Source organism: Schizosaccharomyces octosporus (assembly GCF_000150505.1).
Source record: "Schizosaccharomyces octosporus yFS286 unplaced genomic scaffold supercont6.3, whole genome shotgun sequence".
NCBI lineage: Eukaryota > Fungi > Ascomycota > Schizosaccharomycetes > Schizosaccharomycetales > Schizosaccharomycetaceae > Schizosaccharomyces > Schizosaccharomyces octosporus.
In genome coordinates, this window is record NW_013185621.1 from 401,009 (window position 1) to 416,049 (window position 15,041).

General features: G+C 37.2%; 8 protein-coding genes across 8 annotated transcripts; 3 read left to right on the forward strand and 5 right to left on the reverse strand.

The window, feature by feature from the left end:
* The first annotated feature begins 501 nt into the window (after nucleotides 1-501).
* Nucleotides 502-2,579, forward strand: SOCG_04380 (calnexin Cnx1). The gene is made up of 2 exons (XM_013165222.1): nucleotides 502-628; nucleotides 776-2,579. The coding sequence occupies exons 1-2, from the start codon at nucleotides 527-529 to the stop codon at nucleotides 2,381-2,383; spliced, it is 1,710 nt and encodes a 569-aa protein (XP_013020676.1). The 5' UTR covers nucleotides 502-526; the 3' UTR covers nucleotides 2,384-2,579.
* SOCG_04379 (peroxin-13) lies at nucleotides 2,515-3,758 on the reverse strand. Its single transcript, XM_013165221.1, has one exon. It carries the CDS (start codon nucleotides 3,523-3,525, stop codon nucleotides 2,608-2,610), a length of 918 nt encoding a protein of 305 aa, XP_013020675.1. The 5' UTR covers nucleotides 3,526-3,758; the 3' UTR covers nucleotides 2,515-2,607.
* On the reverse strand, nucleotides 3,708-5,334 carry SOCG_04378 (lysine methyltransferase Set8). The gene has a single exon (XM_013165220.1). It carries the CDS (start codon nucleotides 5,196-5,198, stop codon nucleotides 3,909-3,911), a length of 1,290 nt encoding a protein of 429 aa, XP_013020674.1. The 5' UTR covers nucleotides 5,199-5,334; the 3' UTR covers nucleotides 3,708-3,908.
* A 41-nt stretch (nucleotides 5,335-5,375) lies between these two features.
* SOCG_04377 (transcription elongation factor TFIIS) lies at nucleotides 5,376-7,030 on the reverse strand. Its single transcript, XM_013165219.1, has 3 exons — nucleotides 6,816-7,030; nucleotides 6,697-6,759; nucleotides 5,376-6,563 (listed from the first exon to the last, which is right to left on the reverse strand). Exons 1-3 carry the CDS (start codon nucleotides 6,882-6,884, stop codon nucleotides 5,802-5,804), a joined length of 894 nt encoding a protein of 297 aa, XP_013020673.1. The 5' UTR covers nucleotides 6,885-7,030; the 3' UTR covers nucleotides 5,376-5,801.
* Nucleotides 7,031-7,037: 7 nt separating this feature from the next.
* On the forward strand, nucleotides 7,038-9,918 carry SOCG_04376 (ATP-dependent 3' to 5' DNA helicase). Its single transcript, XM_013165218.1, has one exon. It carries the CDS (start codon nucleotides 7,527-7,529, stop codon nucleotides 9,861-9,863), a length of 2,337 nt encoding a protein of 778 aa, XP_013020672.1. The 5' UTR covers nucleotides 7,038-7,526; the 3' UTR covers nucleotides 9,864-9,918.
* SOCG_04375 (5'-methylthioribulose-1-phosphate dehydratase) lies at nucleotides 7,084-11,016 on the reverse strand. Its single transcript, XM_013165217.1, has 6 exons — nucleotides 10,780-11,016; nucleotides 10,716-10,739; nucleotides 10,600-10,677; nucleotides 10,473-10,550; nucleotides 10,248-10,423; nucleotides 7,084-10,201 (listed from the first exon to the last, which is right to left on the reverse strand). Exons 1-6 carry the CDS (start codon nucleotides 10,890-10,892, stop codon nucleotides 9,999-10,001), a joined length of 672 nt encoding a protein of 223 aa, XP_013020671.1. The 5' UTR covers nucleotides 10,893-11,016; the 3' UTR covers nucleotides 7,084-9,998.
* On the reverse strand, nucleotides 10,972-14,819 carry SOCG_04374 (RNA-binding protein). Its single transcript, XM_013165216.1, has one exon. It carries the CDS (start codon nucleotides 12,753-12,755, stop codon nucleotides 11,157-11,159), a length of 1,599 nt encoding a protein of 532 aa, XP_013020670.1. The 5' UTR covers nucleotides 12,756-14,819; the 3' UTR covers nucleotides 10,972-11,156.
* SOCG_04373 (RecA family ATPase Rhp57) lies at nucleotides 12,996-14,971 on the forward strand. The gene is made up of 3 exons (XM_013165215.1): nucleotides 12,996-13,469; nucleotides 13,539-13,738; nucleotides 13,807-14,971. Exons 2-3 carry the CDS (start codon nucleotides 13,672-13,674, stop codon nucleotides 14,835-14,837), a joined length of 1,098 nt encoding a protein of 365 aa, XP_013020669.1. The 5' UTR covers nucleotides 12,996-13,469; nucleotides 13,539-13,671; the 3' UTR covers nucleotides 14,838-14,971.
* Nucleotides 14,972-15,041: the final 70 nt, after the last annotated feature.

The following is a 15,041-nucleotide window of genomic DNA, read 5'->3' on the forward strand; positions in this document are numbered from 1 at the left end:
TGTATGCGTACTTTATGATGTATGTATGTGTCTTTTCATACTTTCATATCTACAATAGTAGCACGATGACGAAAACCACCTTTGGAAACGAATTTAAAACTAGTATCTACTGTTTTTAGAATATGGCTGGATAATCATTGCAACGTGCACAGAGGATAAAGCTTCTACTTAGTTGAAAATACTCTCCCGAAGTTTCAATAGCTATCGGGTCTTTCATCTCTGCTCTTTTGCTTCTTTCTATATCGAAGTCTATGCTCTTTAACATCCTCCTTACGTTTAAGCTATTCAAAGGAATTCAATTCGCAACTCTCTAAATGTAAGTCTCCTTCCTTGTTTACTAGTTTTTTCAAGACTTTATAAGTATCTACTTATTTTTCTTTTCTTTACCTGTGGAAATGTTAAAAAAAAGTGTATAGACTCGATAATGTAATATTTCTTCTATTCCATTCCTTCTAGAAACCATTAAATTCACTAAGCCTTGAAAGGTCTCACTTGTCTACCACCTACACCATACTAAACATCCAAAATGAAGTACCAAAAGGTATCTTTTTTTGCACTTTTGTGCTCTTTATATGCTCAAAATTGTGTGGCCGATGTTGAAAAAGAGAATGAACCTTTAGTTTTTACCGTAAGTTGTTTACCATTATGATTTGTTCCTCCTCGGAAGTGCAGTGTTAATTGAAACAATAACTATACTCAATTCTACAAGTATTTCCCAGCGTGGTTATTTAATCGGATGTGTTGTAAAAGTCTAATGCACTAACTTGTTTTGTAGCCTACTGATGTTAAAGGTCGCGTTGTCGAACAATTCTTGGGAGATTGGACAGAACGTTGGACCCCTTCTCATGCTAAACGTGTTGTGAATGGTATAGAAGAAATGGCTTACAATGGTGAATGGGCAGTTGAGGAAAGCAAATCACCAGGAGCCGTTTCTGGTGAACTAGGATTGGTAATGAAAGATGCCGCTGCTCACCACGCTATCTCGTATGAATTTGATGAACCAGTAGACGAACCCCAAAAGGATTTAGTAGTTCAGTATGAAGTCAACGCTCAGGACGGATTGAACTGTGGTGGTGCCTACTTGAAGCTTTTGGCTGAACGCCCTAATGGAGAGATGTCAAATACTGTTCCTTACAGAGTTATGTTTGGCCCTGATAAATGCGGTATCAACGATCGCGTCCACTTCATCTTTAAGCATGAGAATCCCATCTCTCATGTTTCCTCTGAAAAGCATTTAGACAGTAAACCTGCTTCTCTTATTAGACCAGGAATTACCAATTTGTATACTCTTGTTGTTCATCCTGACCAAACCTATGAAGTTCGTGTTAACGGTGATATAATTCGCTCTGGCTCTTTGTTCACAGATTTCCTTCCTCCTGTATTGCCTCCTTTAGAAGTTTATGATCCAGAAGATATCAAACCACAAGACTGGGTTGATGAAGCTGAAATTCCCGACGTCAATGCTGTTAAGCCTGACGATTGGGATGAAGATGCTCCTCGTATGATTCCTGATCCTGATGCATTGCAACCCGAAGATTGGCTTTCGGACGAGCCTTTCTATATTCCTGATCCAAAGGCCGTAAAGCCCGAAGACTGGAATGATGAAGAGGATGGTGATTGGGTGGCTCCTGAAATTGCCAACCCCAAGTGTCTCGAAGTCTCCGGTTGTGGCGAGTGGAAGGCTCCTTTGATCCCTAATCCTAACTTCCGTGGCCCATGGACTCCTCCTATGATCCCTAATCCTGATTACATTGGTGAATGGATACCACGCAAAATTCCAAACCCTAACTACTTTGATGATGAACATCCATCTCATTTCGGCCCCATCTACGGTATTGGATTTGAACTTTGGACCATGCAGCCAAACATTCGCTTCTCTAATATTTATTTTGGTCATTCCATTGAGGATGCCGAACGCTTGGGTAACGAAACATTTGTTCCCAAATCAAACATTGAGCAAAGTTTGCTAGTCAAGCGAAGAACCGAGAAGAAACCATCTATGCATGTTGACGAGGAAGAGGGCAAGATTGCGGCTCTTTTCCTTCAAACATATGAAAAAGTTAAAGCTAAGCTTCCTCCTTCCGTTGTGGCTACACTCGACCCTTACGTTACAACACTTCTTCAATCTTCCGAGATGACCATTGCTGCTGTTTCTGTTCTTTTCTCTATTCTCGCCGTCCTTATCACTTGTTTGTATTACTTAACCTCCTCTTCATCTTCATCCTCCTCTTCTCCTGCTCCTCTCTCTGCGGGTGTTACTGAGGCTGAAAAGGAACAACAAGAAATTTTCAGACGTGAGGAAATAAATGATAATATTGACGTATCTTATGCTCCTGAATTAGAATCCACTCCTAAAAGTGAAGATATTAATGTTAACGCTTAATCCGAATTAGCTATCTATGAACTATTCAATCTACTTGAATAACATTACGGACTATTAGTAGAATGAAGTTTAGTAATACAACTGTTCTCTACCGAAATTTTGTCTACTGGTCGAGCATTTTGCTTCCTAGTGCTGGAATAACTTATACTAAATTACACTAACAAGCGTAGGGTTGAGTATTTTGTTCATAATGCGTATTGGTTTTGTTCGTAATTATAGTTTCATTATTTCGGTTTTAATTGAGTACCAATTTTTTCTAGTTGCTCCTTCATGGGGATAAGGGTGCAATAATTTGAAGGGAACCATCCTTTTTCTCCATTACGTTTTCTTCCATACCACCAATCACTTTTCGCTCCAGTAGAATCATATTTACTTAGAATAGCAATGATATCTCCTTTCCTTAGAGCTAGTTCCACGGTTGGTTCTCTTGATGCAAAATCAAATTCTGCTTTACAGAACTCTAGTTCTTGAATAGACTTTGACTTTTTTTCTTTTGCAATAATTTTCTCCTTATCGTAAATCTTTTTGAATATTTTTATAAGTGCATAAGGGAAAACAAAGAGAGAAGTAAACAAAAGACCAGAAAGAACCTTAGACTTTTTAGAGGAGGGCTTGGATTCTTCAATATGATATGAATCATATTCATCCTTTGTTAGTGGATTGTTCGATTGCACTCCCAGAATATTACTGATGAATAGCTTTAGTCGCTTTACTAGAGAAACGATATCGAATAAAGATCCAATCGACAGTCTTAACATTTGAAAATTGTCCATTACTGAAACAAAAGTATTATAACTCATATGGGCTGCCATCAAAGCGGATTCCATTACTTGAGCAATACTACCAACGGAACTGATGATTCCTTCTATAGTTCTCAAAGCGGAAATGGGTTCAGTAGCAGATCCTTTAGATTCTAAAGGAGAGGTTCCGTTATAGGAAGTAAAAAAAGGATTGAAACCATTATAATTTCCATAGTTTAACCCCATATACCCTGGGTTGTTATAGAACCTATTTCCTAAGGCGTATGAAGGGTGATTCAAATACGAACCAAACTGTGATGACTGAGAATTTTCATCGAATCCGCCCTGTGGAATAGCTGGTAATTCCGGAGCTTGTTTCGGCTCACCCGTGTTTTGTTCCATACTGTAAAAATGAAATGAGCTTCTTCCCACTTAAATGTCGAGGTCAATTTAAAAAATAGACATGCAAATTACGTGAAAAGAAAGGGACTAAAAAATCCGTATCACTATTTGCTTTTCTCACTGTTTCTGAATTTCTAAGTAAGATGGTACTGTCACTGGTTCCAATTGAGAGGTAATCCCAAAGAAGCCTAAATCAAATTTTACATTTTTTTAGACATATACTTGCAATAATAATGATATTCAGACTACGGTGCTTATATGAACGCTTCAATAAAAGCAGACTACAGAGTTGAGGAAGAATATCATATTTGACCTTCTTTTTCCAACCATAATGCCGTGCAATGAAAAAGAATGTAAGAATACTGTTTACCAAAGTTTGTTTCTTAAAGTTCTTCCTCTGTTCCTTGAGCATTTAAATGATTACAGACAACTTCGGACTGAGCAAACTCTTCTATGAAATCTTGGATATAGGGCATTACCTTTTGTAATAAATTACGCTCCCTTAACAAAAGATTTGTAGCAGCATAGTCGCTTGAGGATATGTTAGATTCATTGTCGTTAATACGTTTCAAAGCGGCCTCGACTAACTGTTGAACAAGACAAAAGACTCTCAAGAGGTACAAGTCCTTCAAAGGAGACTTTTGTATTAAGTCTGGGAGTTCCTCAATAGTAGTTGTCTGCCCTTCAAATTCCCAATGAAGCTCAGTACCCCCATTTTCAGTTTCCTGCAAATGGAAACAGGTGAAATCATCGTAATTTAGTACTGAAAAATACAAATATGGAGCGTGCCACCATATGCCAGTTGAGTCAGAAGCAATTTCAATCATGGGTGGCCTGTTGCAACATTTTCTTTTGAATTTATCCAAAGGATCATTTGTATCATTAGGGATTAGAAGTTTTAAAACGTCAGTTCTGTTTCCTTCCACGTTATTTGGAATAAATCCATATGAAAATAAGAATTCTGCTGCACCTTTGGATGCACCATAGTTAAATGTAATTTCATCTCCAACGGATAGGGCCTTCTCGGCATACACTTGTAACGAATCCGAAGTAAAATCCCATTTGGAATTGGCCTCATTTGAATGATTACACAAATCTACCACAGGCGCCAAAACTGTACTACCTGAAGGACTTTCAAGGCATCGGCTACTATACAAAGCATCGGCATGTATCCAATCAGACAGTGATATTTCACTTGGCCAAAGGTTTACGTGAGTGCTTTTAAGTTCCTCCCATTCTTCTGTCAAAAATTTCCGCTTGGCAATTACCGGCATAAACAGTGAGGTGCCTTGAAGGTCTTGAATTTGATTTTCAGACCATTGGACTGGGGTACCAACATAGGAAGGAAAAGTTGACAAGTATAGGTTCCAGTCCTTCTGCTTCTCATGTAACCATTTAAAATAGCAGATAATGAATAAAGCTTGCTTTCTGAATGCCATAGCATCCCACTCTTCGGACGTAGCAATTGAAGCGAAGGTTTTATCTTTCTCTCTAAAGTCTCTGATGAAGTTTTCATCTATTACTTTGGACAATGGAACCTCTAATAAGACCGTTCCTGGGTCACATTTTTCTAAAGATCGTAGACCTTTTCCTTTCCCTTCAATTTCAGCAATTTCAAGATTGATGCATTTCTTCACAAATACACTAATTAGATCGTCTAAATTTGGATTCATGAGAGATCGGCCAGTTCTTTATGTTTAATTAGTGAAATCCAAATTCAAGAAAATTGGCTACAGTGGATACTAATCATTATACCTTTTCTAGTGGTAGGATGGACTTGTACAAGAGTTATTTAATCAAGATTTTACGTGGTAATAGTTGTAAGTTATAATTCAAAGAGTATATATTAAATCAATTTTGGGCTATCATTCCATCTACCACTAACTAAATGTAAGTTTATGCTTCGCAAAGACCAACATTGGAGTGACGCCTTTCTTCTTAAATTTGTTTGTATTTCACGATTCTTTCTAAGAAATGTTCAACAGACATAAATCCTTATTTAGTAAAGGGATGGAAAATTCAAGGACATTCACTGAACGCAATAATTTTCAAATTTACCTAGCAGTAAAAAAACCAAGTACTAGTACTCACGGCTTCCTTGGAGAAAAGCATACTTATGCAAAGATAACTTTGATAGAGACGTTTGAGGGGACAGCTACAGATTTAGATTTATATCAAGAACACTCGCTTGAAACACATTTAGCTATAGTATGTTACGTTATGTCTTGACAAAGCTTTGACTTTTCCTTAACAGTTTATTTATTATACCAAGAAAGCTATGAGAATTTCCATCTGTTTCCGCAAACCACACATTCACAAAATGTTGTCATAGGTTCATCTGCAGATCTAGTTTGCATTTGATAGTAGGATACCTTCTTTTGTTTGCATTTTCCACATGTAAACAAGTCCGTAATTGCCTTTTGAGGTTTGGCACCTTGAGCATGAAACAAATTTTCCTGTTCAAGTTTGGCATCTTCTTTACGACGATCTTCAGAAGCGAGTTCTGCAGAGTTCATATTACTTAAGCGCTGAGCACTTATATCTTCAGATAAAACTGAAGCACGAAGTTTTGGATTACTTTTATCTTTAAGATTCATGTAAAGTGATCGCATCCGATTACGATACTCGGACCCTGTATTTCCAGAAGCACGAGCCAGAACCTGTGCATCAATTTCAATAGAACGTTTTAAGATCAAAGAAGAATCAGCATCCGTGTCTAATGCCAAAGCATTGTATATTAGGCCGACGCAATTATTGCGAATTTTATCGTCTGTTACATTCACATCGACTTTATCAGTTTTGAAAGTACGCTGTCCGCCGACGGATTGATTTTGTGATTGTTTTTGAACTGGGGTTCCAACGCCTGCACCCTTAGGAGCTGGAGAAGCTGCATTGGCACCACCGGTGGCAGCAGCTTTCAATGGTCTGCCCCTGCTCACATCGGTTTTCCACTTTTTTACGATTTCACGAGCGCATTCGTTAACTTTCTCATTGGGATAAGACCTAAGTTTTCCTATTACCAAACCAAGCCTGGTTTCCTAATACTCACGTTAGTTCTTGTCTTGCAAGAAGTAATTCCTCAGGGCAGTAAAGAGATATTTTCTTAATATTTTCCTTGGTAAGGAATGCAATATACTATGAATATCAAACTGTAAATTAATTCCAAATTACCTTTAATAATTCCTCTGTTGCAACAACGCCTGTTCGTAAACGGTTCATGATGTCGAGCATTGTCTATGCGAATATTAATAAATTATTTAATCAAAAACAATTTGTAGAACTAAAATTACCTCTGTATTCCTGGATTGAATGGCTTTTTCCAAGGAAGCCTTGGCAGATCGAATTTCTTCTGAATCCATCCTTTTAATGACTAATTTAATTTCGACCAAAATGAATATGCATCTAATTATTCCCTTGACAACAGAAATTCCCCTTGACTAATTTGATATTTTTTATTTCAACGTTTCGGACTAAGGTAGTGGTAGTGACAACTTGTACATTCACTACTATCGCTTAGCTGTAAGTTAATTATTACCACTTACTTCAAAGTTAGCTTTTGTTCATTACTTGATAAGTCTTGCTTTAATAAAAATAATTATTATTCGTCGGAAAAAACATAAGTTGCAAGCTCTGCTGTCAATTCTCTTAGATTTCTTTCTGCAATTTCTAAGTTCTCAACGAGATTTCGAGGGACTTCAAGATATTTTCAAAGACTTTTGTGAAATAAACGAAAGGAGAAACTGTTTCACGAAAGCAAAAATCCTCTGAAGCAATCTATTGTTGACGGGAGACTTATAACTAACAAACAGTAATTCTTAAATTCAATCATGGCGAGATAATTGTCTCGGATATCTTTTGGATATCAAGATCTTTTGAAATAAAACTCTTCAACTTTCTTTTGAACCTGGTCAATCTTTCTCTTTGTAAACAGTTATACCGATATATTTTTTAATTCCTATACCCTCTTTCTCTGGCCCTTTTCCCTATTATTTCAAGAATAAATGCTCAACGAAAGCGACCCGAAGGACCCTTTGCACTTGAATGAAGTATTATCTGATGAGGATGCAGACATAAGTTGGGAAGAAGCAGCGACTTCCTTGTTGACGGAGCTTGAGAATTCCTCTTTTACTTCTCCAATTACTCCGAAGATGTCAAATTCCAGTTCGCTAGTATTGCAAGAACATTCAAATAAGAATTCGAAACAATGCATTCAGCCGACATTGGAAGGCAAGGTAGCACGAGATTTGACCTTCAAACCAAGATTAGTTAAAGAATACGAACAAGAAAATTATTGGGAAAAGGATATGGAAGCTTTGAATGATTGGGTTTATCCTGAAATGGATGAATTTCGTGAATATCAAAGATGCTTCTGCGAAACAGCCTTTTACCATAATCTTTTATTAGCTTTGCCCACAGGTTTAGGGAAAACATTCATTTCAGCTGTCGTAATGCTAAATTTTTATCGTTGGTTTCCTACTGGAAAGATTATATTTATTGCGCCTACAAAACCTCTTTTGCAACAGCAACGAACTGCCGTTGTAGAGATTACAGGAGTACCGACACATAATACATCTGAATTAAACGGAAACATTTCAGCAGAAAACCGCTCTAAAGAATACCATGCAAAACGTATTTTCTTTATGACTCCGCAGACTCTTAATAATGATTTACGGTCTGGTTTAGTCGACGCGACAAGCATAGTTTGCTTGGTCATCGACGAGGCTCACAAGGCTACAGGAAGTCATCCTTATGCTCAAGTGATTCGAGCAGTACTTAAATATAATACTCACTTTCGAGTTCTAGCTTTAACGGCAACACCCGGTTCTACTACAGCTGCTGTACAAAAGGTTATAGATTGTCTACATATATCAAAAGTTATTGTTCGTAACGAGGAAAGTGTCGACATTCGGCCGTATGTATTCCAAAAGAATATCCAAGTCGTCAAGGTTGAACTTACTCGTGATATGCAATACCTGAAAGCAGATTTTGCAGATATGTACTTTCCGTATTTTGACTTTCTTCGAAAAAAGAAAGTAATTCCCTCTACTTGCGATCTCAGAAATTTGAAAGCTTATGTTCTTCTGCTGGCTTTAAGGAGATATTCTTTCAGAGAAAAGGAAAACCAAGATAAAGAAAAATTGAAAATATTTGGTTATTTTAAACTTCTTATTACTTGTGCTCATGCAATGTATCTATTAGATTGTCATGGTATCATCCAATTTTATCAAAAGCTTTGTGAGATACAGACAGAAACAGAGGGAAAAAAGTCTGGAGAGCTATATCATTTGTTTACAAGCAATCCTTTTTTATTTTATTTGAGCCATTTGCAAAATAGCATTGCGAGTGGACAATTTATTAATCATCCGAAAATTACGCACCTGTCAGGCATATTAAGACATCACTTTCAGCAAGCGGCTCAGCAGTATAGCAATTCCAGAGTTATGATTTTTACAGAGTATCGTAATACTGCTGAGCAAATATTGAAAGCTTTTTCAAACGAAAAACCTCTCATTAGAGTTTCTTTGTTTGTTGGACAAGCAAGTTCTGTGGAGTCTGCGGGAATGAGTCAAAAGATTCAAAAAGAAATTATATCTCAGTTCAAGTCAGGTGTTATTAATGTTTTAGTTGCTACTTGTATTGGTGAAGAGGGTTTGGATATTGGAGATACAGATATGATCGTTTGCTACGATACTTCTAGCTCGCCGATTCGTATGATCCAAAGAATGGGAAGGACGGGTCGTAAAAAAGATGGAAAAGTGTTTATTCTTGTGACGAAAAACTCTGAAGATTTCAAGTGGGAAAGAGCGAAAACTTCATATAAAAGAGTTCAAAAAGTGATTGAAAATGGGCAAAAACTAAGGCTAAAAAGTGATGTTCCTCGTTTAATTCCTCCAGCTTGCAACCCAACAATTAAATTTCAGAACTTAAACACGATTCATCATCATTCCTTTGCCGATTTAACTGAAGATGTTAAACAAAAGGAATTGGGCGTTGAATCTTCCGGTCCGCAACCAAGACGCCGATTACCTTCAATTGTGGATGATGCTTTTGAAGATTTGAGTAGCAATCTTAGAGTACCCACGTCTGAAATTAAAATGAGAAGATACTTAGCTGATTATCGAAGCACTGTTTATCATGCTAACGGATTCGCTCTAGATCTAAATAATTCAGCCATAGTCTCTAAAATCAAGATTCCCATTGAGATTACAAGCAAGTCTTTAATTGGGTTTCAAATATCGGCTCTTCAAACGAAGTTAAGGAGTTGTTCTCATAGAGACATAGAACAGTACAAGAAATATGAGGAGAAATGGAAGCGGAAGAAACGAAAACTCTTCTAAAAATATTTTCTATAGTTAATTGTATTAATTTAACAATATTAAAACTTTAAAACCAGCTGAGCTTCGTAAATGAATAAGTAAATTATTTATTGTAATGCAAAGAACCAGAACGGCTTGTATCAAAGCGCATTTCGTCTAGACTTTGATTTTTCTACTTCTCAAATATGCTTGGAATAAGTATTCTACAGCCTCTGTGTTCATTTTAGTATCTTGCCATGTGTCACCCCAGCAATAAATGCCATGATCCCTTACGATAACGGCACATGCTTCTGGGTAAGCCAAAATAGCTGCCTTTAGACTGTCGTGAAGGTCGCTTTCATGGGCCGTATTATTAATAACTATAAAGCCATTAGCAATGTAAATCTTAGTCGGATTGGCACTTACAAGGAATTCTAACAGTCTCCGTTACAGAATAAAACCCATTTTTCTTGCTTCCACGAGGGATATGTTGAAGTACTTCAAAACCAGAAGCTGAGAAATAATCTGAATCAGGAAATATTTGTGATAATAAGATAGCTTCTTGAGAGTGAGTGTGAATACATGCATAAGCATCGCGACAACTTCATTAATTAGTTAATATAAAATAATTTGCAACGATTGTGTACATACGTGTAAGCTGCTAAAAACAGAGGGGTACATTGGGAAGGCTTGAGAGCTTGCAAGGGCTTATGAAGGTATTCACGAGTTCTACATTCCGTTAACACCCACCAAGCTTTATTTGAATAAGCATCCATACTTCAAGGACATAACAAATAGGTGCTCTAATTGCATCCTTTCTTTTTGGACCCCGGACGGAGCAATGACAATCGCATCTCTGTACAGTTAAAAAGCTATTTACTAAGTATTTCGTACCCTGAACGGATAGTAATTCCACCTCTATTAACTGTTAGATATAATTAAAATTTAATTCACATACCCGGTACCAGTAACCCATCCAGAATTATACAAATCCTGGCAAATTTTACAAATAAGCTCACCCGAAACTCGAAGGTCGCCGGTTTCTAAACACCCTAATTCTGCACTTGTCATACTTCTAATTTCCAGTGTCAAACAATCCTACCAAATGGAAAACACCAAGTAAATATATGGGAGTCGCTTACAGGAGTAATACGTAGGATTGGCAAGCGAGTACTAGACGAGCGTGCCATTGCAAGTAACCAAACTCTTACGAATTTTATTATATATTTAATTAAAAAAAAAACCTAGAATAGATAAAGTAGAAAATCATGCATGCATTTTATACCCAAAATATGGAATACATATCTGCTTAACCATTGTACAATATAAACACAATCAATCATCACCAAATATTGCATTGAAAAGGCTTTCAGGGGATACTTTAACATCAACGGAATGGTTGACAGTATTTTTCTCTACCGTATTTATTATATTGTCATATGAAGGTTCGATAGAGGGTTGTTCACTTGTTCGTACAGAAGGTTCTTGTTTTATATCCGGAGGACGAACGTGAAACCGTTTACAAAGTAAGCGACTTGGATAGAAATCTGAAATTTCACGAGGTCTGATCAATGGCGAAGAAGTATCTGAAGCCTGACCCGTGGATTCCGAAATCGTTACGGCAGTAGGGGGATTATCACCAGAAGAGGAAGTAAACCGCATTGACAGATTTCTAGACATTGGACGATATAAAGATGCGGTTCGAGCAAACTCGGAAAGATAATGAGTGTGCATCTCTGCTAAAAGCTTTGGCATATCTTGAACATGGGCTTTTAAAAAGATTTCGTATAATCCTGCTCGTTCATCAGTATATGGATTGTCTTTTCTCGAAAGAGCATGTTTCGCCGTGTCTAAATCAATTATTCTCCAATTCTGCTCATCTGAGAGATCAACTTGTGGTGAGGTTTCTTGAGTATCCCTTGAATGTTCTGCTGATCCAAAAAGCGCTTCAGAACGATCATTTGCGTTCGTGCTTTTTTGAAAGGAGGATGTATGAGAAGGGGAATGCGCAGAAGATGAGAATCGTGATACCCAACCTTCAGGAATTTCAGGTGCAGGAAACCGTTGATTAGTAAAAGTTTCCGGAGAATATATTACAAGGAATCCAGCAAGAACGGGTAAACCATCCATACAAGTGGTTGAGGGTGAAGAAGCTGTTTTCAGTTTACTCTTCTTTGAAATAAAAGTATGCTTTCCAGAAGAAGATTTAATGGAAGGAGTTTTCTTCTTCAAATTAATACTCTTGTCGAACTGAGATCTTGGTGGCCCAATGTTGTACGAGTCTTCATCGTCTTCATTATCATCTAACGCAACACCTAAGCCAAAAGCATAATTTGCTGGTTTCTTCTTCACAGAATTATTCAGAGTTCTCTGTTGATGAATCGTTTCGTCTTGCTGATATCCTAGCCCATGAGTAGTGGATCTGACAGAATCTTCTCTCTCGTAACAATCCTTAGCTGGGGAAGTAATAAAATCCTTCCCATTCCATCCAAAATTTCTTAAGATATTTTCGCCAATGGTAGACTGCTTTGGTCCAAGCTCTCTTAGAATCGGATCATCGAGAGGAATGGATCGCTCTAAAATGTCACCTTGGACACTGTAAACTTTGGACATTTCTTGATCATTTTTATCTTCTTCATCCATAATATCGTCCAAAGACAGACCGGCCTTTTGACCCCGATCAGTCTTGGAACTTGACCAAGCCTTTGGCTGCCATCCTTCTTTGGATCCTACTGAATTGAAGTACCCTGCCGAAAAGCCACCTGTGAATGCACCGTGAAACCGTTTTCTATTTCTTTCATCTCTTGCCGTCTGTTTCCAAACCGGTAAATCATGACTATTTTGATATGCCTCTAGGTTGACCGGTGTACCATAAATACAGTGGGGATGTCTGTCAAGCTCTTTTTTCGTTCTTTTCTTGTTAAGTTGATACATCAGACTATTCTTTATCTATCTATTATTGCGATTTCATCAGTGATTTCGGTGTATAAACTCTCCAATTGTAGTATATATATTGTGCTTTAAGCAATTCTAGGGAATCAAGGCACAAATCTTCGATGTATGCAGCAATAAATGTACCGTAAATAAATAAATAAATAATAAAGATAAAAAAACCCAATATTCAATACGTATGTAGTACTTTAGCTGCTAAGTGTCCTTACACCTACTGAAAAAGCGTTACTTGATGACTGCTACTTCTAAAGGTAATCCTAGGATTAGAGTACTTCGAGGATAAAGAATAAACCTCTGATGGTATTTGCATAGTTATGATCTTTTGAAAGTTATTAACTCCTCCCCACGGCGTTTTGACTGAGCATGAGGTCGGTAAACTTCCGTGTTTCCCGTCTGTAGGAAAGATCAATTCTTTGCAGGTAAGGAGCATGGTGATTCGTTTCGACTGCAAAATAATCCCAAAGACCCTTGCAAAATTTTTACTAATGAGACACTTTACTGCAAGCTCATTTTGCTGGTAGTATCGTCGATGCCTACTAGCTGATGCTATAAAAGTCTATATTTAGTAGGTTGCTATATATTGGACATGAATATATTTTTGGCCTACTAAATATTCTATTTTGTAAATTCACTATTTTTTAGACAGCTTCCACGTTTCGTTTTCATTGTTTACTACTCCAACATTTCACCACCAAGGTAAAAAAGCCAGGGTTCGCTTCGCACACGTAAACTTTTTAAAAACTTAAGAATTTACTAATATCATAGAGCCAATATCTTTTATCTTATTTTTTCTATCGAGGAAAATAAGGAAGAGATACGATTATCCTAACCTTGGCTATTGTTTTCCATATTCGTAACTCCAAGAGTTCACGAACTGATCGTTTCTGAAAATAAATGGATGGATATTTCAAATTATGTCGCAAATTTTCATTTTGACGAAAAACATGCTGCCGCATTTGAGAATGGTATGTCGTAAAGTACGTTTTTGTGTCACAAAGCAGTAAAGAAATGGCTAACTTGTTTGTATGTTTAGCAGATGTAAGTACCATTGACCTCTTAACTATTGATGTTGAGGATTTGGAGAAGCGAACAAATTGTAAAAAAGATGAACTCATCCAAATCATCCAACAGGTTACTCTTTTATTGAGACCGAAGAGGAAGGTTGCTTCACAGATAAAGCAATCCTTCTTGACGACGGGAGATTTAGTCTTAGATCAGAAGCTTGGGGGTGGCATACCTGTTGGACAATTGACTGAAGTATGCGGCGAAAGTGGTTCTGGCAAGTCTCAACTATGTATGCAGCTTTGTATAATGGCTCAACTTCCTAGAGCTTTTGGTGGATTAAATAAAGCTGCTGTATTTATATCTACCGAATCTGGACTCGAAACAAAGCGCCTATTTGAGCTAGCAAAATATATACCGGACAGATTTCCAGAAGCTGAAGAAGGCGATGTATTTATTCGAAACCCTGGTGATAGGGTATATACCATCCTTTGTCCAGATTTAGAGTCACAAGAGCACATTATTCAGTACCAACTTCCTATTCTTTTTCAACGAGAGAGTATAGGGCTAGTTGTGTTAGATAGTGTCGCTGCTAATTATCGTGCTGAATTAAAGTACAATCGTTCAAAAAGTCATTACACAGATTTAAATAATATTGCTATTAGGGGAAACCAATTGGGAAAGCTTGCATCTATACTTCGAGATCTTAGCCGGCAGTATGAAGCAGCTGTCGTTATTGCAAATCAAGTGAGTGATCGTCTAACACGGGATTACGATGCAATTGGATTGTTTAGTTTGGATTATCAGTCACAATGGTTTAACGGATGGGATGATTTAGATCCTAACCCTAAGATACCTTCCTTGGGCCTTGTTTGGACGAATAATGTTAACACACGATTAGCTCTCATCAAGCGTGCCGACAGTGCAACTGTGAAGGCGAGAAGAATACTGAGAGTCGTTTATTCTCCAAATGCTGCGCGGATTGACGTTCCAGTATTGATAGGTTCTATGGGTATTTTTGTTCCCAAAGAAGAAAAAGACGCTTCTAACCCTTTATTTTAAATTTCATTATTTAATTATCTATAGAATACTTTATTATGTTGTTACTCAATTAAATTATAACTAAGAAAAGTTTTTTCAAGAGAAGCTTATTTGGTGGGTAAATGGGTTTATAATTCTTTTACTTATGAAAAGATATAATTCTTTACTTATGAAAAAAAAAAAAAGGCATATTCACTAGATTTAGGAAGGGAACAAAATTGATCC